At 42.3% G+C, this 22,712-nt stretch overlaps 1 protein-coding gene across 2 annotated transcripts in view; it reads right to left on the reverse strand.

The window, feature by feature from the left end:
- The window catches only part of RCOR1 (REST corepressor 1), a 120,110-nt gene that overhangs the window by 19,217 nt on the left and 78,181 nt on the right, over window positions 1–22,712 (reverse strand). For both annotated transcript variants that reach the window (XM_086362819.1, XM_086362820.1), the window contains 5 exons: window positions 16,763–16,846; window positions 5,211–5,263; window positions 3,654–3,815; window positions 2,925–3,043; window positions 589–667 (listed from right to left, as the gene is read on the reverse strand). In XM_086362819.1, coding sequence (XP_086218945.1) covers window positions 589–667; window positions 2,925–3,043; window positions 3,654–3,815; window positions 5,211–5,263; window positions 16,763–16,846 — 497 coding nt within the window. The remainder of the gene's footprint in view (window positions 1–588; window positions 668–2,924; window positions 3,044–3,653; window positions 3,816–5,210; window positions 5,264–16,762; window positions 16,847–22,712) is intronic.

Consider the following 22,712-nt stretch of genomic DNA (forward strand, 5'->3'; position numbering starts at 1 on the left):
ATCTGCAGTGATTTCGGAGCCCCAAAAATAAAGTCTGATACCGTTTCCCCATCTATTTGCCATGAAGTGATGGGACCAGATGCCATGATCTTCGTTTTCTGAATGTTGAGCTTTAAGCCAACTTTTTCACTCTCCTCTTTCACTTTCATCAAGAGGCTTTTGAGTTCCTCTTCACTTTCGGCCATAAGGGTGGTGTCATCTGCATATCTGAGGTTATTGGTAATATTGTTTAAAAACTCATACATACCATGATGTCTCCTGAAAGTGAAGTCGCTCACTCGTGTCCAACTCTTTGTGACCCCATGGACTGCAGCCTGCCAGGCTCCTCTGTCCATGGGATTTCCCAGGCAAGAATACCGGAGTGGGCTGCCATTTCCTTCTCCACGGCATCTTCCCAACCCAGGGATCGAACCCGGGTCTCCCGCATTGTAGGCAGACACTTTTTACCGTCTGAGTCACCAGGGAAGCCACCAGGGAAGTCTCCCATGTGGCACTTAATATATTAAGTAGACTAAGGAAAAAGAACGCTTTACTTTGAAACTAGTAAATGAAATGTATTTGCCTTAATAATACTAGGGGAAAAAATACCTCCTTTTTGCTTTCCTTGTTTTGATCAATCTCCATGTCAATGGGGTTATTTCCATTTGTTTCTTCCAGTTCATCCTCACTGGAAGACAAAAACAAGTTACTCAAAGATTATTTTGTGCTAATTCTATTTAATATACAAATATAAGCAAGAAATTGATTTAATATAAAATTAGTATATGTTTTCAGAATGTTGAGAAAAATGTTTTTACAATTCAAATAAAATACCAACGCCATAGTTCTTTTAGTCTAAATGATTAAAAAAGCTATTGAAATAGGTTTCTACCTCCCAAACCAAGCCTAGAACATTGTCACTTTATATTTGTAAAGTGTTTTCTCTCAACTAAAAATATCAAATTTAAGACTTTAATTCTCCTTAATTATCTAGTAGAGGACCAGGACATGATCATTAGATATAACTGAGAAATTATTCAAGAATACAGGTTCATGATATTGAGAATAAATTCACCCACAAGTAAAAACTCATTTTCATGTCCCATCTGTGTACCCACAGCTACACAATTCTGAGAATTTGAGAAAGTTTCTGGTGGCCTAAAAAACTCAAAGTGAACTTCAAAAAGAACGCTCACACCGATACGGTGCTTCAAATGCTTTTGTTTATATTCTTCCATGAAGTATTAAAAAAACAAAGAAGCTCTGTCCGGGGTAGGAGCTTTACAAAAAATGAGCATGACGGCTCCCAGAGGCCAGACAGCTGCCATGTCTACCCGCAGCTAAAGCCAGCTGAGCAGGGCTGGTGGCACAGCACTCAGGGCTTCAAGTGTCAACACCCCTTGTCTCATGGGCCCGCCCCGGTGGGACGCCCACCGGCACCCCGTCCTCTTCTCTCTCACCCAGGCCCACACTGTAAGCAGTTCTGGCTGAGGAAGGCGCTGAGAGGAGAAAGGGCTGGGGGCGGAGGGGATTCTCCCCGGCCCTGCCATTCCCTTCACGGGCAGGTCCCGCCAGAAAGTCAGCTGTCTCCTGGGGTCTTCCAGGGGCCCGTGTCCCTCCTCTGTCTGCGTCCTGATGGTGGTACAGGTGCACAGGGCAGACAGGAGCACCCGTAGGCGGACGGAAAGTGAGAACTCGGGCATGTTCGCCAAACCATTATGGTTCCATCCTCAAGGATGACAAATCCCAATCTTTCTTTTTTAGATTTAATTCTGATTCCAGCTTAGTAAACTGCACCTGTTTGTAGTAATAGATTTACTTCACAAACAGTGAATTAAACCTAAGGTATAATAAAAACAAAAAATGTTAATGAAAAGTTGCTAACACTAAAAACAAATTCAATAGTTTGCTGCTTTTCTTTGGTTACAGAGAGTACTGACCCATAAATAGACCCACTGGTTACACGTGATACAGACCAAAAAATATGCAGACTGTCAAGGTCAACAATTTCACAGAATCTTACAGCTGGAAAGAGCTCTGCACATGTTCTTCACATTGCTCTCATTTTATACTTGTGCCCAGACCTTAGAATTCTCCAGAAGTGACACCTGATTATCGACTTGTCCCCACACATCATTCCTTTCATTTGAAATCATAAAACACTCTTCTGAGACAGGGCCATGAAGATCATAGAGTTTACTTTATTCCTTCATTTTATTTTTGCATTGTTAATTTATAAAAGTAATATAGAAACATAATTTTTAAAAGCCACCTATATTCCCACTAACACAAAACCCATTCTGTGTCTTGCCTTCAGACCTGAGGAGACAGAGGCCTGGGGATGAGTGCATGGACCCCACCAGCAGGCCTCTCACTGAGACCAGAACCCACTTCTGTGGGTGAGCACAGGCCGCTTCCATGCCTCTGTGTACAAAAGGCTGCGGGTGTGGCATCTCAGGTGTGTCCTGCACACTGAGCTGTCCCTAAGACTAAGCTCCTTATAAAGAAGTCATAAAAGGATCCCCTACCAGCGCTCTTGCTCACATACACAAAACAGATGGTCGAGAAAGGGAGGAAGGAAATCTCAGCTGCAGATTTTTAACAAATCAGACATAAAAACATGTCAGCTGAATCCTGCAGAAGTACATGAGTAAATTTCAACCCGGGAAGTAAGAGATTCCTTTTTGCTAAAGAATACACCCCCCTAAGGGGAAGAGAGGAACGTGTGGGGAAGTTCACTCACTGTGACTGCAGAGTGCTGAGGAAAGATGCCTTCAGAACGTTAACACCCTGAACGCAGCTCATCTGTGTAAATTTTGGGTCCGCTCTGAAGGCCCTGGGGAAACTGGTTCCCCTCCCTTTCCTCTGTGTGTCCACCTGCTCCTAGAGATGCCAGGGCCGTCAGAGCTCCCCGGACGGCTGGGACACCACCCGTGCCTACTGACCTCTCCTCCCGCTCACGCTTCTGTCTCCGAGCGTGGCGGTCCATCACGCTGGTTTTAGTCCTCGTCTTCTTCCAGGAGTAGTAGAACTTCACCAGACTTGCTATAGATTTATCAGGAAGCTAGACAGAAGAGATGAGCTGGTTCAGGTTTAATCTTTAAAAATCAAATGTATGTATATATATTTTCTAAGGATCACGCTCACATATTCAGAAATGTCGTAAGTCACAGTCATTTTTCTCTGAATTCATAGAACCCTCATCGATACAGTTTCAAACGACTGAAGTTTTGACTCCAAGTGAAACTTGGCCCATGAAAGACTGCAGAGTCAGTTTAAGATGAATCAGGGTTTTCACACAGCTGAAGCTTCTAACAATTTCTAGGTTGTTTTTTAAGGAATTCATTTTAACACTAATGTGACCGTCAATTAGTGTTCATGGTAGGAGTCCACCAAATACCATTCTAAAACGTGAGGGATCGGCAGAACTCCTCAGGGAGACAGTGCCTCCGATGCTGCGCCTCACCCATTCCCCGTCAAGAGACCCTTTCTCTCAGGACACTCTGGGCAGTCCTGACCCAAGAGCTGGGCCGAGGGGCTATCAAGCGGGGAGATGCGGGGAAATGTTGCCCACCCAGCAGCTCCCACTGCACCAAACACAGGACCTTTCACACTGGAGGAGGGCAGCCCTTCTGGGGCGCTGGCGCACACACACAGTGGTCTCACCTACTCACCATTTGTTGGATTCTATGAAAAGTTTTCCCGTGAAAACTAAAGGCTTGCTCAAACAAGACTTTATCTTCCACAGTCCACTCATCTGGGAAGGGGGTAAAGTTGGGCAAATCAGCCAATGATTTTTCAATATTATGCTTATGCCAAAAGAGCATCCCAAGAGCCTAGAAAAATAGTATCAGTGAAATTTTTAGACCAACAATGTGACTAAAACATCGTGGAAATGAGGCTGGCAAAGGGAAGCACATTTTACACCCTGACGAACACACATGGGAACTCACAGACACTGCTGCTGTGCCCCTCTGTGCACTAACCCGTCCAGCTCAGGCCCCACAAGGTAAGTCCCCATCTTCTCATGACTCAAACTGGAATACAGGGGCCTGAGAAACCCAGTAACTTGCTGATGGTCACAGTGGACAATGGCAGAAGCAGCGGGCTCTGGAATCTGCGCTCGTAAAAGGGTCACACTCTAGTGCCAGTGGACATGAAAAGAGAAAGTGACTCAAAAAGCACACCACTGTTTTCCTTTGGCCAAAAAGTTCAAATATAAAGAGTTTCGTTTTTCAGCCCAGAAAAGAAAAAAAATACAAATGAGTAAGGAACAAAGTAGAAACAAGAGAATTCAGGAATACTTTTCTAAGAAAACTCCCCGCAATTCTACTTTACAGTGGAAATAATCATACTTTGGGAGACCAAAATACTTACAAATTTCATACAAGTGCACTTAGCAGTCACCCAATAATAGTTACACTTTCTAAACAAAATGAAAAATTAAAGATTTTCTAAGCAGCTTTGTGAGGTTCAAGAGCAGGTTTTGGAGAAAGAGACATACATTTCTTGCTTCAAAAGATTCTGGAACTACCTTCTTGTAACTGCCTTCCCTAACAGTTCTACCAGATAAAACAACCAAAAGTGAGGCCATGGCAGAAAGAAAGGGTCCATGTCTATGTAACCAAAATTAGTGGTATCCTTGGGCATTAGGGTAAATGAAACAAGATTATTTACAGGCTGTAAAATCTAGATCAATACAAAGGAAAGTATTAATCTGACTTAAGGTGATAATCTGAAAAAAACTGTAACTAAAAATAAGGTTGAAATAAGATATCATGCTTCTGGAGAAAAATTAATCTTGTGGATTTCTCATTAATTGGCTCCAAACAATTCTTAACACCTGAGTAAAATTTTACAACCTGAAAAATGATTCAAAACAATTAAAACAGGTCTGAGTAGACTTGAGTGTGACAACATGAGTCAAGAAACCACAAGATCAAGAAACAAATCATATATTCAAGTAAGAAAGCACTGTGCCCAAGTACCCACTAAGAACAGCTGCTGACCTGAGCAGGGAGGACCGGCGGAGCCCACAGACGCCCCTCCAGGCCAAGGGTCTCTACTGCTCATCTCAGGCAGTAACAAGTAGATCAGAGCCCCTGTAGCACTGCCAGTAACCACCAGACACGGCTAATGAGGAAACCATGCTGCCTAACACACAGAACACGAGACACCTAACAACTGAGCTATAAAACCCATTTTTAACAACAACAAAATCCCACCATTACCTGCTCCATGTTGTACCCATGCTTCTCTTTGGCAATGGCGATGTATTCATCCACTGAAAAACAAGACAGGAGGCCGTGAACAAGAGCAGGAGGGCACGGTCTACAGGCACCAGAACTGCTGTTGACTATATATATACTCAGGCCTGCCATGCACGAGGATAAAGACAAAGGCAAGACAGGAGCGAAGCAGAGTTGTACAGTGTCACCTCGTTATGGATCTTACATATATAGATCTCACAGAGAAGTGGCTGAACAAATAAATACTCACAGTACTTATTTCTGGATGGTGAGGTTATGATTCTGGTTTTTTCTTTTTTTAAAACAAGGTTCTACTTAAATTTTCTATGATAAGCAAATATTACTTTGGTACTTGAAAACATAATTATTTATAAATAAAAAGAAATATGAAATGGGGGTTTATTCTCAGATGGAAGAGCAAGCAACCTACTTTCATGTTAAAGAAAATCTAGGAGATAAACCCCAGGAACTACACGTCCCAGGTTGCCCCCAGAACAGGAAGAGACCGCTAACAAACAGCACCTCCTTCTGCTCCTGTGTGACTCTCCTTACCAACTACAAAAGCAAGGCGAACTCAGAAAGGAAAACGCAGGGAGCACAGAATTGCAGGAAACAAACACAAGGCCCTTCCCTCAGATCTCACTTTCCAGGGGCAACGACCAGACCCGAGCTGAGGGACAGGCTGAGGGCGACAGAGCCAGCAGAAGACGCCTGAGAGAGTCACAGCGCCTGGTCTCAGCACGCGATCCAGCTCCACCGCACCATCCTCCCTAGCTGCGGTCAAGCTGACCACCAAGTGGGAAACAGAAATCACCTCTGAGAGTGAATGCAAATTCTTTAGCATATGTTCTAATACCAGGGGGGATTTTTTTCCACTGACAAAAGACCCAATTTAATTCAGACAGTAACTACATATAGTGCATTTTAATAGTAAGGCACTAATTTTCTGGGTTTTTTTTTTTTTTACATCTAATATACTCACAAACTGACTGGCTACTCCACTGAGTAAAATTCCAATTTACCTGAGAGTCAGTAAATGATAAAGGCCCTCGTTTATCCCCAAAGTTGAAACTGGTGATTTTTTAATTGGGGGCTGAAATGTTTCAAAGTACATCCCTTGCTTATTACTTCACAACAGGGTATTATGCCAAATAACAGAAAAATGATGGAAGGTTCTTTAAAAAAAAAAAAAGCCTTGAAAAGTAAGGTTGCTAAAGCTGGTGGCTGCATGGCTGCCTGAGAGAAGCCTAAATGCTGCCCAAGGCACCCCAGACCCCAGGGGTGGACCTCAGGTCAGAGGACAAAAGCCAGGTAATGAGATGTGCTCAAGTCAAGAACACGTGAGAGGAAGAAAGAAAAAGAAACTAGAGTCAACTGATGGTCAGCCCTGGAGGTCTGCTTTATGGGTTCCTTCTTTTTATAAATATCTGCTGAATGAACAATAAACGCACCTCAAACTTCTGCTATTTAGTCTCTGTGAGCATACAGGTTTCCAGAAGCTATTACTTACCTTAACAGATATGGAATGTGTGGTGTGTGCACACATTCAGTCATGTGATCCCCAGTCAGTCACATGATCTTTAGGCAAGTAAACACACAGGCCGGCTGTTATGCAGGAGCCCTTGGGAGCCTGCCCTGCCCACCCTCTCAGGGCAGAACCACAGTCTGCTACATCAGTAACAGTCCACTAAAATGGTCCCCATTGTTTCTGATCAGATTTACCTAAAAACCTTACAAGGGAAACAAAACCATCCTTTAGATGCTTTTTCTATCTTTATCTGTTCTTTTGTTTTTATATAAGAAATTAACTGGTGGTAGGACCAGTAAAACAGACTAAAACAGTGGATCCCAGGCTGCTGCTGCTAAATGTGGATGTAATACGTGCCATGTTGTACACAGATTGCCGGGAGAAATACCAACAACCTCAGATATGCAGATGACACCACTCTAATGGCAGAAAGTGAAGAGAAACTAAAGAGCCTCTTGATAAAGGTGAAAGAGGAGAATGAAAAAGCTGGCTTGAAACTCCACATGCAAAAAACTAAGATCTATCCGGTTCTATCATTTCATGGCAAACAGAAGGGGGAAAAGTGGAAATAGTAACAAATTTTCTTTTCTTAGGCTCAAAAATCACTGTGGATGATGACTATAGCCATGAAATTAAAAGACACTTGCTCCTTGGAAGGAAAGCTATGATAAACCCAGACAGCATATTAAAAAGCAGAGATATCACTTTGCCACCAAAGGTGTGCATAGTCAAAGCTATGGTTTTTCTAGTAGTCATGTATGGATGTGAGAGTTGGACCATAAAGAAGGCTGAGCACGGAAGAATTGATGCTTTTAAACTGTGGTGCTGGAGAAGATTCTTGACAGTCCCTTGAAGTCTGACTTCAAGAAGATCAAACCAGTCAATCCTAAAGGAAATTAACCCTGAATACTCATTGGAAGGACTGATGCTGAAGCTCCAATACTTTGGCCACCTGATGCGAAAAGCCGACTCATTGAAAAAGATCCTGATGCTGGGAAAGATTGAAGGCAAAAGGAGAAGCAGGTGACAGAGGATGAGATGGTTGATGGCATCACCGAGTCAATGGACATGAGTTTGAGCAAATTCCGGGAGACAGAGGACAGAGAAGCCTGGCATGCTGCAGTTCATCGGGCCGCAAAGAGTCAGATGTGACTTAGCGACTGAGCAACAACAGCAAACAGCATAAGGTGGCTTTTTAAGTCACATCTTCTAGGTGCTCTTAGAGACCACCCTCAGGACTCAAACCTAAAGCAAAGGGAGAAAGAACTGTATCACAGCTACTGAGGTGACATCACCTGGCCTTGAAGGTCCGATGAAATAAGTGAACATACGGGGGCCTTGCAGCTTAGAAAAGGACTACCGTCTGACACCTGCCAGTGAAAACCCAGTTCTTTATTCTTTCATTGTCCCCCTGCCCAGTGTTCAATAAAAGCTAGACAAACGTTTGCTGAATGGATGCTAGCGGACTGTGATATGTACAATGTTAACATCTTAGGTTCTTTTTCTAGCAAGGTGAAAGGCAGCACATATCATCAAAAAGGCTACAGATAACAAATGCTGGAGAGAGTGTGGAGAAAAAGTGCACCCGCCCACACTGCTGGTGGGAATGTAAACTGGTGTGGCAGCCAGGGAGAACAGTGCGGAGGTTCTGTTACCACAGAACACACGATCCCACTCCTGCACACGTATCTGGAAAAGACAGAGGCACTCCAATGTTCACAGGAGCAGTTTTTACAAAAGCCGAGACACGGGAACAACCCAAGTGCTCACTAACAGATGGCTTAAGGAGATGCAGTGTATTTATACAATGGACTACTACTCAGGCATAAAAAAGAATGAAATATTGCCATCTGCAGCAACATGGATGAACCTAGAGATTATTATACTAAATGAGGTCAGGCAGAAAAAGACCAATATTATATATCATGTGTATGCGGAATCTAAAAAAATAATACAAATCTATCTATACATAAAATAAACAGACTCACAGACAGAAAACAAACTTATGGTTACCGAAGGAGAGAGGGAAGGGGTAGATAAATTAGGGGCATGGGATTAACAGATACAAACCACTATACACAGTAAGACAAGTAACAAGGATTTACTGTATAGCACAGAGGATTATATTTAGTATCTTGTAATAAGTTATAAAGGAAAATAATCTGGAAAAATATATATATATAAATCTGAATCACTTTGCTCTTCACCTGAAATTAACACAATACTGTAAATTAACTATACCTTAACTAAAACAAAGAAAGGGAAGTAAAGAGAGGCAGCACAGGTTAGGTATGGGGTAAGAAAGACTCAGGTCAAATCCTGGCTCTGTCTGTTGATAAAATGAGTTCGTATCCAGTGGTGCCTGACAAGCACCGTATTTAAGACTGTGCTACCCCCAGCAACTTGCTCACACCAGCAGAGCTAGGTTATCACATGACTGAAAACTACACCATGGAGGGAAGGCCTCCGGTCCCCTGCTACTCAAAGAGCGTTCTGGACAAGCGTGAATTCAGTACAGCCACAGGCACAGACAGTGCTGTGACAGGCCTGTCTCCCCTGCCTGCCCTCTCTGAGCCGTCCCCAGCCCCTGTTCCCTCTCAGCAGCAGTGGACAGGGACCCCCACCTCAGCTTCTGTGCTCCCAAGGCCCTCCCCAACACCTGCCTGGCTGCTTTACACAGCCTGCCAGGAGCTCTTGGCAGGTCATGAGGAAAATGGAACATTTTGAAAACATCCCGCATGGCTTTTTTAAGCAAAAATGAGCTTTCAATCTCAGAAAACAAAATTGACTCCCACCTGCTCCTATGAAAAACAAAGGATGCCTGGATACTTGAGGTGGGGGACAAAGATGAAACAAGGGAAACGAGAGAAGTGCCAGCTGCCTGAGACAAAGAACGCGGCAGGAGTTGGGGGGGCATTCCCAGCACTTTCTATTACCTGGCAACAATAATCTTGATTTTGTCTCTAGAAGATTAAAGGTTAACCAGAGTTCATCCTAATCTGGGGCAAACAGCCATTGCAGGCAGAGAGGCTGACTGAGTGTGATCAGGTTGACAGCAAAGTTCCCGGGGGCTTAGGGAAATGCCCAGGCTCCGCCCCCAGCAGCCTTCCCCAGTGCGCTCGGGACAGGACCAGGGTCATCGGGAGCCACAGGCAGACTTGCCTTGTGTAGCTTAGCTGACACTCTAATCTGGCATCAGAAGCAGGAGACTCAGACACAGGGTTAAGTGTATTCTGCTTTAAAAACAATCCTATCATTGCCTAATGCCGTGTTTTTAAAAACTTGAAAGCTCCTACAGAAACAGCCAGGAAGAATGGTCCAATCTTAGATCATGATGGATGCATCCTTTAAAGAACTACACAAACCATGCCTTTTTTGACAACAACTTACCATTATGCATAGCACAACTGAATGAGTTGTTGGAGGGGTAACATCATTTAAAGGTAGAATGTGTGTAAGACTCATCAAGAAAATGTACAAAATTTAACAGAGCTTAGTCAAACATTTACTGAACTACCCTCACTACGTACAGAACACTGTATTAAACAGCAGGCCAAATACAAAAGAAAAACGATTCCCTGCAGTTCCCTGAACCAACACACAGGTGACAGAAGAGAACGTAAATACACATGGCAACAAGCGCAGTCGCGGGACAGCCTGAGAATGCAGTGACGGTGATGACGGGCATTCAAGAGAAACTTCCTGAAGCCTCAGCAGCTGTTCAGTTCAGTTCAGTAGTTCAGTCGTGTCCGACTCTTTGCGACCCCATGGAGCTGTACTGATTAACAAAAGTCACTAACGTCTGAGAATCTGCTACATGCGGGCCACTGTTCTAAGCTCTTTACTAGGCTTCTCTTTTTAATCCTCTCCAATAGTTCTACTATCACTCCTATCCACAAACGAAGACACTGAGGTGCAGAGAGGTTAGATCACTTGGCCAGAGTCACACAGCTGGTAAAGGCAGACACAGGACTCTTGTATCAATGCACCCCGAGTGTCTGGCCCCAGGACCCATTGAGTTAAACCTCAGTTAGCAATCCTCTCCCCTGAGTAAGGGAGTCAGGAGAGGTTCACTTCAGATAAAGACAGCTCCATGGCGAGAATGCTGAGCAAGGCAGCAACACAGTCCATTCCATTTGAATGGAGTCAAGAAAACAAAACTGTGGTTGATGAAGGACGTGACGGAGACAGAGGCTAACAGACAGATGACCGCCTTGAGCAAAGCTTCACAAGTTTCTATATTCATCTTCTAACCCGATGATCTAAATGCTCCCAGTATCATTAGTAAGAATCTTAAATTCGACTGCAGAACTGGGAAGAATGCAGAAGAAAACTGCCACAGTAACAGCTCACCCTTCCCTCCCCAGATAATGCAGCAACCTGGAATACTTGTGATCCTGCACAGTCTATGCAGAGCAAGAGGCTGGCACCTTTGCTGAGGACAAACCCACAGCCTTAGGACAGCTGTAAAGTTTTTACCATCCAATTTACTATAGCTGCAGGTGCTGCAAAGGAGATACTGTACCACTTTCTCTCTCATAACTCAAAAACAGCATGCTAAAGTTTTCTTCAAGAATATGATAACAAACATTGTGGCGTCTCCTTGAGCTATTAAAATAAGAAATGAATCATCACCGTAACTCACTGAGAATCAAAATGAGCTTGAATCAGTTAGGTAAAGCAATTGTGCCACCTGGTGGGCACAGACATCACTACAACATTTCAACGATCCCCGTGGTATCTCGAGGTGGGAGTAGTAGGCTTAAGAAGTAAGATCAGCCAGGGACTCAGCCAGACTATGATGAAAGCACCAGTTCCTCTTCATCAGGGATACAACATGCTTCCTTTACAACAAAGCTATTTCTTCATGTAGTTTTGTTAAAAGCCCACTTTATAGAAAAAGTTTCCCCACCCTCTGCATCCCAGTAAACACTACAAATCCAGCCCAATCTCACAATCTCATCAAGCGAAATAAGAAACACAATGGAATTCAGCCTCGAGCATCTAGTCCTACCTGGTCCACCCCGAATCACGTCCTCCCCCGCCTCAGTGCTGCAGGGCCCTCCTCATCTAAGAGTAGGCGGCCCATCATGCCTTCCAGGACTAACCATTTAACTGTTAGATTTAAACTTGCTTGTGTGTTGCATTAAATTTTTTTCCAATAAAAAGATAAGTGCACTCCTCCCCATTTACTCTAGTACTTATACACTGGTATATTTTCCAGAAAGGCATATGCATATTCTCTGTTGTAGAAACTGATCATCACTGGAATGAAGGACATTTAGTTGTGACTAATCAAAATAACCATCTTTCTCCTTAAACACGCCCCAAGTCTGTGGCAAGGAATGAGACGCACGCAGTGGCAACTAGCCTGCTAGCCGCCTGCACCCGTGTCGCAGCACGTGAGCACCTGACGGCCGAGCCCCAGCAGGCGGCTGTGCCCTCAAGCCTGTCCTGTCTGCTCTCGGGAGCTGCTCTGTGCCACAAGCTGAGGAAGGAACCACGCTCACAAGGTCTGCATCTTCCTCAATTAAAGGCAACTTTTCCTGACATTAAAAGAGGGAGAAAAAGACTAACCCTTGTTTCACCTATAATCTCACAGTGAGCTATAGTGCAAACAGCCCTGGACGATGAGTAAGAGTCCTTTTTCTATCAGGAACTTGCAGCTAAGTCCATTTCACCACTTGTAAAATAAGAAGTATTTTTATAAATTCTCTGTACAAAAATATACATATACATAAATACTTAGAGGCACCGACTCAGTCCCTGAACACCACCAGACCTGCGTCCCAGTTCACAGTTCCCAATCCTGACTGATAAGAACTGTCTGATAAGCATCTTTAGAATACTGACTCGGGTTCCACCCTGTTTTGTAATGTATGTGTATAAATATGTATCTGTGTTCATGTTTATGAACATGTGTGTGTGTGCATGGTCTAGTAAAGTATGATGTGTGTAGAGAAGAGCACATATGTAAGGATACAGCTGGGTTCGTTTTCAGGAAATGAATACACTCAGATCAAGGAAAGAATCCAATGTACTCTTGATGTTATGGGTTTGTTTTTATAATGATCCCAGGTGACTATGATGAATCAATGAATTAGAGAGTAACACTGATGTGTAAAGAACAGTTCCCAAATTTTAATGTGACAGAAACCACCTCAGTGAACACAAAATTTTAAGGTTTTGTATTTTAAACAATTACGCCAATATCAGAACCACAAAAAGGAGGAGAAATGTGCTTTTTATGTTACTGTTAATATAAAATGAAGTTTCTAAATTTGTGAGTTGTGAATTTCAACCATGTAAAAGAACTTCCTTTCAAGCCCACCTCCAGCTGAGGGGTTATGAACAGGGGAGAAAGGTGGAACCAAGGAAAGGGAGATCAGGCAGTATGGTCTCTGTGTGTGGTCAAGAAGGGCCCCCAGGGACACTTCAGCCATGCCCAGGAGGAAGTGAGGGGAGAGCGCCATGGAGAACTCAGCAAGAGGGATGAGGACAAGGGGAGCGGGCTCTGGTTGCGTCCAGAGGGCAGAGGTGGGCTCAGACCCCAGGGCGCCTAGTGGCAACTGTCAGGTCTTCTGACTTCAACTTACAGTCATCTAGAAAGTTGTGAATAGAGACCCCGACACGTTTACTATATATATTTCTATGAAAGTTTAGGCATTTACTACATACCTGTGAAACTTTCACTTATAATTTTGAAAACGGGTGCTGAAGTCATATGACTTAATGCAGAAATAACTTTTTATATGCAGGTCCAAGGAGGGTTCTCATCCCCTAAAAGCTAAAGCTTACTTTAAAATCCCTAATTTGACATGATTTTAAGTTCTATATGTCCACCCTGTTGAAAGCGTTAATTTTTTTCTTTAAAGTTCGGCCAGCAAATTCCAACCTTCCAGTGTGGCTATCTTTGGAGAGGTGATGATTTCCGGTTTCTCTCACTGCCCGACCTCCAGATTCCCTTATAGGACCGAACCATCATTTCTGCCTTTGCCCCCTAAATATCATGTCATCATTTAATCATGTAATTTGCTACAATAATGTGTATAATAATACCCAAATGCCATTGTTCTCATCTATGCTACTTGGACTTGTCCACATTTCCTCTACATGAAATGCGTCTCTGCACATTTTCTAGGCATACTCCAAAGGTTGCATCTTTCCTTAAGGAAGTTTTACTTACACACACACAAGAGCAACTATGTAATATAAGTAATACTTTAAATATTTTCGTTTATTAAATCAGACAGCACACCAAGGGAGACCTGTGTCATAAGAGCTCAAACCAGAAATCTAGGCCAACATTGGCTACTAACTAGCTGAGGGACCCTAAACATTTGACCTAACTTTTCCAGATCCCAGGTTTTTGCAACTAAAAGGAAGCAGCTGGACTAAAGAAAATACACATAAATGATCTGTTTACATTTCATTGCCCCCCTCTTTGTGCATCAGAATATAAACTTCCTGAATCCCTCCCTCCTGGTACCTACCAGGCACACAAGACGGCTCAATAAAAATGTAAAGGAAATCAATTCTCACTGAAAAAACACAAATTCAATATAACCCTAATTGAGATACTTTTGGAGGAAATGTGCTTTTTAAAAAATAAGAATAAAAATACAAGAAGAAAAGACTAAACTATGGTGCACCCATACTTGTTAGTTTCAGTTCAGTCGATCAGTCATGTCCGACTCTTTGCGACCCCATGAATCACAGCACGCCAGGCCTCCCTGTCCATCGCCAACTCCCAGAGTCCACCCAAACTCATGTCCATCGAGTCGGTGATGCCATTCAGCCATCTCATCCTCTGTTGTCCCCTTCTCCTCCTGCCCCTAATCCCTCCCAGCATCAGACTCTTTTCCAATGAGTCAACCCTTCGCATGAGGTGGCCAAAGTATTGGAGTTTCAGCTTCAGCATCAGTCCTTCCAAAGAACACCCAGGGCTGATCTCCTTTAGCATGGACTGGCTGGATCTCCTTGCAGTCCAAGGGACTGTCAAGAGTCTTCTCCAACACCACAGTTCAAAAGCATCAATTCTTCGGCACTCAGCTGTCTTCACAGTCCAACTCTCATATCCATACATGACCACTGGAAAAACCATAGCCTTGACTAGACGGACCTTTGTTGGCAAAGTAATGTCTCTGCTTTTTAATATGCTATCTAGGTTGGTCATAACCTTCCTTCCAAGGAGTAAGCATCTTTTAATTTCATGGCTGCAATCACCATCTGCAGTGATTTTGGAGCCCCCAAAAATACAGTCTGACACTGTTTCCCCATCTATTTGCCATGAAGTGATGGGACCAGATGCCATGATCTTAGTTTTCTGAATGTTGAGCTTTAAGCCAATTTTTTCACTCTCCTCTTTCACTTTCACTCTCTTCTTTCACATCAAGAGGCTTTTTAGTTCCTCTTCACTTTCTGCCCTAAGGGTAGTGTCATCTGCATATCTGAGGTTATTGATATTTCTCCCGGCAAACTTGATTCCAGCTTGTGCTTCATCCAGCTGGGCTTCATCCAGCCCAGCGTTTCTCATGATGTACTCTGCATATAAGTTAAATAAGCAGGGTGACAATATACAGCCTTGACGTACTCCTTTCCCTATTTGGAAAGCTGTTGTTGTTCCATGTCCAGTTCTAACTGTTGCTTCCTGACCTGCATATAGGTTTCTCGAGAGGCAGGTCAGGTGGTCTGGTATTCCCATCTCTTGAAGAATTTTCCACAGTTTATTGTGATCCACACAGTCAAAGGATTTGGCATAGAGGCAAAATTAAGATACTCTAAAAATCTTAGATTTGAGATTACTTTATTCTTGCTAAATTTAGCATTACTAAGAGTAGTTGAATTTCCTGTGCTCCACAGAAGGTACTGTATTTTAAAAAAAAAGATCCTTTTTGGTCAAAATTAAACATTTCTTTACCATATGAGCTCTCTGCATCTTAAATGTGCAAACATGCGTGTTACCTGTACAAGAGGTGTACATTCAATATGCATCACCTCTAACTGTTACATGATGGAGGAAACCTGTTGACATAGACTGTAAAACACAATCTGGCAAATTCTGATCGAAGCCTGAGAGTACAGCCTTCATTCACAATTCAAGTTTCCTGACCAACATTTACCACTGATGCTTTCTAAGCCCTAACACATTTTAGAACACTGATTCTTATCCAATTTCTTTCAAAGAGCCCTTGAAAAACCCAGTTTTCTCCAGAAAACCATGCATAAAGCATAAAAAAAAAAAAAGGCATGTGATTTCCAAGTTCACAAATCCCCATAAATTCTGTCCATGGACAACCCCACACACACTGAATAATTCTCAAAGAGGGGAATTTAGGGTTTTTTCTGTCTTTAAAGCTATGACAAAAACAAAAACTTTGAAAACAGCAAAGATTTATGGCAATGTATCAAATATAAAGTTATTCTTGCCTGATCATCTGAGCAGAGGGGACAGAAAAAGTGAAAAGGTAAACTTGGGAAATACAATTAATCTCACTCTAGGATCCCCACCCCTTAAAAGAAACCCCAAAGTAGCTCAGAATATTCATGCTCCCAAAATGTAAACACAAAAGAGCCAAGCTCTGCCTCTGGCCAGGCCGAACCGTACATCATGAAATCTGTTTTCAGTAAATGCATGTGCCCTCTGCAATCCTTCCACGAAGTAATCTTCTGTTCAACTTTTCATCTTTATAGATCTATAAATTCCCAGCTGAAGGAGTTATACACTGTATTATCATTTTCTTTCCACTCTGAACCTTTCCTTCTAGTTACTTCAGAGTATTAGCTATTTCCGCATTTTACATATAAAGTAAATTATGAAACCATACTTTAAGAATCTTTAAATCATTATGACAGGATACAACAAAGAACGTATTTTCAGATTCCTCAAATTACTTAAAAAATGCAAAATAAATGTAATATACCTATAGACTTTTAGCTACAAAGGTAAGTCTAAAAGTTTGCAGTAAATAAGAAAGATGGAAGACAAAAGTGCTTTAAAACTTACATTTTGCTTCTGATAGATTCTGATTAGGTGACCAGACCAGCATTCCAAGATTGTCTCGTTCTTGACTGCGTCTTGCTAGTTTGGCTTGGGAGAAATAAAAAAAGAAAATTCTTATTAAAAATTTAGCAGACATAACTAGTGACAACTAACACCACCACTCTGGTCTGTTTTAAACCTCAGAAGATGATGACATCACCCAGCCACCTGAAATCTGCCCCACTGGAACCTGCGCATTTAACATGGGTGGGTGCAGGGGAAGAGTCCTGAAGTTTGCGGAAACATTTCTGCTTCCAAGTCTTCTTCTACCTAAACTTTTATTTATGTAACAAACAGGCACATATGAGGTAGGCGTGACTACTATTCTCATTTGCTAGGTGAGGAGACGAACAGGTCACTCAGCTGCTGGGAGGCAGACCCGGACTGAGCTCACCTCAGCCAGGACAGCTGCAGCGCCTGAGGGTTTCATCACCACGGACTAAGATGCTCTGTGCCCAGACGGGGACACAGAGAACGGAAGCTGATGCGGCACGGGAAGCTGCATGTGGCAAGTTGTTCAAGGATTCTTTTCAACTATGAATTTTTCACGTGTGCTTTGAATAACCTTACCCTTCACTGCCATTCGCGTACTGGGTATTTTAGTGATTTGACAGCAGGAATTCAAAAATTCTTTTAACAACTTTAAAAAAGAATGTTACATATGTGTTTAGTTGCTCAGTGTCCGACTCTTTGCGACCCCATGGACTGTAGCCCACCAGGCTCTTCTGTCCATGGGGATTCTTCAGGCAAGAATACTTGAGTGGGTTGCCACGCTCTCCTAAACGGGATCTTCCCAACCCAGGGATTAGAGCCACATCTCCAGCGCTGCAGGCATATTCTTTACCAATTGAGCCACCAGGGAAGCCTTTTAGAAAGAATAACCAACCATTTAAAAAGATTTAAACTGAAAGGAAATGTGTGAAGTGCATTCAAATTCTTAAAAATCTGATACAAAACAGTAGGTCAAAAGATATACAAATGACTCGTACAACTGGACTGACCACAAACAACAGTCAAAAATTACAATAGAGACAATTAAGATGTTATCTTCAAAAGGTACAAAAGACTCAAGAGACAAAAGGCTCACTAATCAGTCTTTAGATTGATTTAGATCCAAACTCATTCATTCTAAAGACATTCTCTTACTTGACCTTTTTTTCTTTAAATAAATTCCTCTGAAACATGATGAAAGTTCTGCAATCTACTTCCAGAAAAAAATTCAACTTAAACACACACACCAATATAAACATACTTTCATAAAATTTATAAAGACTTGTTTAAGAATTCGTGCTCTTATGAAATTGCCAGATCTTTTAATCTTATCTTTTATATAACTTTGTATAACAACGTATTCTTGATTTTAATGAATTTCTGCACTTTTGCTAAAATCTGTGGGGCAACTACTTTAAAGAAAACTGATGGAATGGTGGGAAGGCAAGACTATGAACAAGGCAAGATTAAAGGTGGAATTTACCGGCTGGATAGGAACAGGGTGTAATGAACAGGGACACAGGAGTATGATAACAGATGGGAGTGACTGCTTTTAAGTCACTTTTTTATATGGTTTTTAAATACGGGTCTGACTTTTAGAACAATGTTAAGGCTACACAAAATCTAAAAGTAAAAATAAAGCCAACAAATACTTGTGTGGGGATGGACCAGACATGGAATACAGGCTTTCGGTATTTCAAATAAAAATCCAAAGTCAAACAGAAATAAAAGAATCCATGTTGAGAAAGCAGAATTAAAACTGTTTTTATTCATAGATGACATGATCACCTGTGTAGTAAATCTACTGTACCTACGAAAAGTTGTTAGAATGAATGAGTTTCGGCAAAGTTGCAGGAAACAAGTTGTTTCAACTCAATTTCTATATATGTGTGTAATGAAAAATCAAAATGAAAGAATACCCCTATTTAGCTGATAGATGTGATAGACATGGGTTTCCCTGGTAGCTCAGACAATAAAAGAGTCTGCCTGCAGTGCGGAAGACCGGAGTTCAATCCCTGGGCTGGGAAGATCCCTTGGAGAAGGAAATGGCAACACACTCTAGTATTCTTGCCTGAAAAATCCCCTGGACAGAGGAGCCTGGCAGGTTACAGTCCATGGGGTTGCAAGAGTCGGACACGACTGAGCAACTTTACTTTCACTTTGAGCTTCCCTTGTGACTCAGATGGTAAAGAATCTGCCTGCAATGCAGGAGACTTGGGTTTGATTTCTGGGTGGGGAAGATCCCCTGGAGAAGGGAATGGCAACCTACTCCAGTATTCTTACCTGGAGAAATCCATGGACAAAAGAGCCTGATGGGCTACAGTCCAGGGGGTCACCAAGGGTTGGACATGAATGAGTGACTAACACGTCAGAGTGAAGACATACACTGAAAACTGCTAAATATTTGAGAGAAACTAAAACTAAAGATTTAAGTAAATAAGATATATCATGTATATGGATCAAAAGACTCAAATATTATTAAGATAGCACTCTCCCCAAAGTGCTCTATAGATTCAACACAATCCCATCAAAATCCCAGTATACTTTTTTGTAGGAACTGACAAACATTCTAAAATTCCTGCTGCTGCTGCTGCTAAGTCACTTCAGTCGTGTCCGACTCTGTGTGACCCCATAGACGGCAGCCCACTAGGCTCCCCCGTCCCTGGGATTGCCATTTCCTTCTCCAATGCATGAAAGTGAAAAGTGAAAGTGAAGTCGCTCAGTGGTGTCCGACTCTTAGCGACCCCATGGACTGCAGCCTACCAGGTTCCTCCGTCCATGGGATTTTCCAGGCAAGAGTACTGGAGTGGGGTGCCATTGCCTTCTCCCGCAGGAAAATGTAAAGAACCTAAAATAGCCACAACTACTTTGAAAAAAAGCAAAGTTGGAAAACATACTGTCTGAACTGAACTAATTATGAAGATCCAGTAATCAAGACAGTGTGGTACTGGCACATAGAGAAAGAAATGGAATAGAACGGAGTCCCAAGACAGAACCCCTCATATAGGATCAATAGATTTTCCACAAAGGTGCAAAGGTAAAATTCAATGGAGAAAAATAATCTTTTAAACAAATGATGCCTGAACAAATGGATATTCATACTTAGAAAAATTAATAGATCTAGTCTTACCCTATATACAAAAATTTATTCAAGACTAAATATAAACCCCCAATTATAAAACTTGTAAAAAATATTTTTGATTTTAGGTTTACAGAGATCTTATTAGATAAACATCCAAAAGCACAATCCATAAAAGAAAAAAGTTTATAAATTGGATTCATCAAAGGTAACAACTTATTTTCAAATACTACTAAAGGGATAAAAGCCAAGCCAAAGACTAAGAGAAAATAATTATAAACCACATATCTGATAGAGACTTGTATCCAGAATATATAAAGAACTCTCAAGACTGAACAATAAGAAAAACCTCAACTGTCAAGGAATGGGCAAAAGATTTGAATAAATACCAAGCAATGGACAGGAAACACATGGAAAGGCATTAAAGACCAACAGTCATTAGGGAAAGGCAAAACCACACGAGACGCCACAACACACCTACTACAAAGTACGAAGTTCAAAGGGCTGACGATGCCCACAGGGGGCATAATGTAGAGAGATCAGAAGGCTCCAAGGCTGCTGGCGGAAGTGCGAAATGGTACTATCACTTTGGGGGAAAGCCCAGCAAACTTCCTAAAATTGCAGTATGTCCATTAAAAGGAATAAACCTCAGCAATAAAAAGGAATGAACTATTCAGGCACACGGTATGAACGAGTCTCAGAAGAATCCTGCTGAGTGAAAGCATTACAGACACAGAAGGGGAGGTGAGAAAGGATTCTCAGGTGCTGGACAGAAACAGGTGCTTATCGTTAAGAACCAACTGGTTTTAGTGTTCACAGACGTGCATATGTGCGCAGACATAAATACATTACTGATCCTGGTTTGTCCACCTCAAGACTCTAGACACAATGACAACCTAGTAAGAAAGTGAGCACATTTAGCTGTCAGACCTTGGTCTCTAAATATCGTTCTACAATAAAGGAAACTAGATCTCCATAGGAAAATGGTTGACTCCAGGCCTCGGAGGGCTAGGACAGGAAAAGTGTAAGAGAACCTGGAATATTCTGTTATGCCAGGAGGCAGCGTGCACGCTCAGTCACTTCAGTGTATGCCTCTTGCAACCCCATAGATCTTAGCCTGCCAGGCTCCTCTGTCCACGGGATTTTCCTCATAAGAATACTGGAGCGTGTTGTCATTTCCTCCTCTTCCCCACCCAGGGATCCAACCTGTGTCTCCTGCATCTCCTGCACTGCAGGGAAATTCTTTACTGCTGAGTCACTGGGGAATCCCAAGCGCTAGCAGAGTGCTCGAAGAATGACGGAATCTATCTACCACAGATCAAATCTGCAATAATCTGAGCAAAATAAATGATCATAATAAAATAATACTCCATAAATCATGAAGTAATAATGATCTATGAGTCCATACCGACACAGACAAATGGACAGCATAAAGGCAAATGAGGCTACAACAGCCAGGCTGGAGCTGGATAACTTAGACCACCCCGCTCTAAGACTCACTATGTAGAACAGCACGCGAGGCGGTGCGGTGCTGGTGAAGAGGCACACGGGCCAGTGGGCAGATGCAGACCAGAAGTAAACCCACGTAACTACGGCCAACTGATATGAAACAAAGATGCAAGAGCAACTCAATGGAGAAAGGATATCCTTTTCAACAAAGGGTACTTCAATAATCAGAAGGACTTTCTTGGTGGTCCAGTGGTCAAGACTGTGCTTCCACTGCAGAGGGCGAGGGTTTGATCCTAGATCAGGAACTAAGATCCCACATAGTGTGTGGTGTGACCAAGAAGTATTTTCTTTTTTAATGGATCTCTATATGCAAAAGAAGTGAAACTCGACCTATACCTCATACCTTACAGAAATTCAATTCAAAATGGATCTTAAATATAAACCGACTCTGTGCGACCCCGTGGACTGTTCCCTACCAGGCTCCTCCATCTATGGGATTCTCCAGGCAAGAGTACTGGAGTGGGTTGCCATTTCCTGCTACAGGGGATTTTCCCAACTTAGGGATCGAACCCTAGTCTCCTGCATTGCAGGCAGACACTTTACCCTCTGAGCCACCAGGGAAGCCCTTTTAAATATAAAAGTAAAACCTAAAGCTACAAATCTTTTAGGAAAAAAACATGAGAAAATCTTCATGAACTTGATTACGGAAATCATTCTTAGATATAACACCAAAAGCACAATCCATAAAAGTTAAAAACAATAAACTGAGCTTAATAAAAACTCAGACTGTGAGAAGAACATCTGCGAAGCACAGCACCGGACAAGGACTTATACCCAGATCATAGAAAAGACATTTAAAACACGACAGTAAGAAAATAACCCAACTTTAAAAATGGGCAAAAGATTTAACAACTGTTTCACCAAAGATGGCACATAAGCACATGAAAAGCAACATCATTAGCCATTAGGGAAATGCAAACTAAAGCCACGATGAGAAACCACTGTATAACTATTAGAACTTCTAAAATAAAAGAGACAGATAATACCAAGTACTAATAAGAATACGGAGCAACTGAAGCTTTCTGACAGTGCTGGGATCGGTGCAAAATCATAAAATCACTCAAGAAAAGTTCTGCAGCTTTAATCAGATACAACCATACTTAACGAATGACTCAACAATTCTACCTGACTATACACCCTACAGAGTTAACATGCATGCATGCATGTTAAGTCGCTTCAGTCGTGTCTGAATCTGTGTGATCCCATGGACTGTAGCCTGCCAGGCTCCTCTGTCCATGGGATTCTCCAGGCAAGAATACTGAAGTGGGTTGCCCTTCCCTTCTCCAGGGAGAGTTAATACATGTTCACAATAAAACCTGCACACAATGACTTACA

Source organism: Bos grunniens, chromosome 21 (genome assembly GCF_055505025.1).
Source record: "Bos grunniens cultivar Pamir isolate PY7600 chromosome 21, Bosgru_T2T1.0, whole genome shotgun sequence".
In the NCBI taxonomy this organism is placed as follows: domain Eukaryota; kingdom Metazoa; phylum Chordata; class Mammalia; order Artiodactyla; family Bovidae; genus Bos; species Bos grunniens.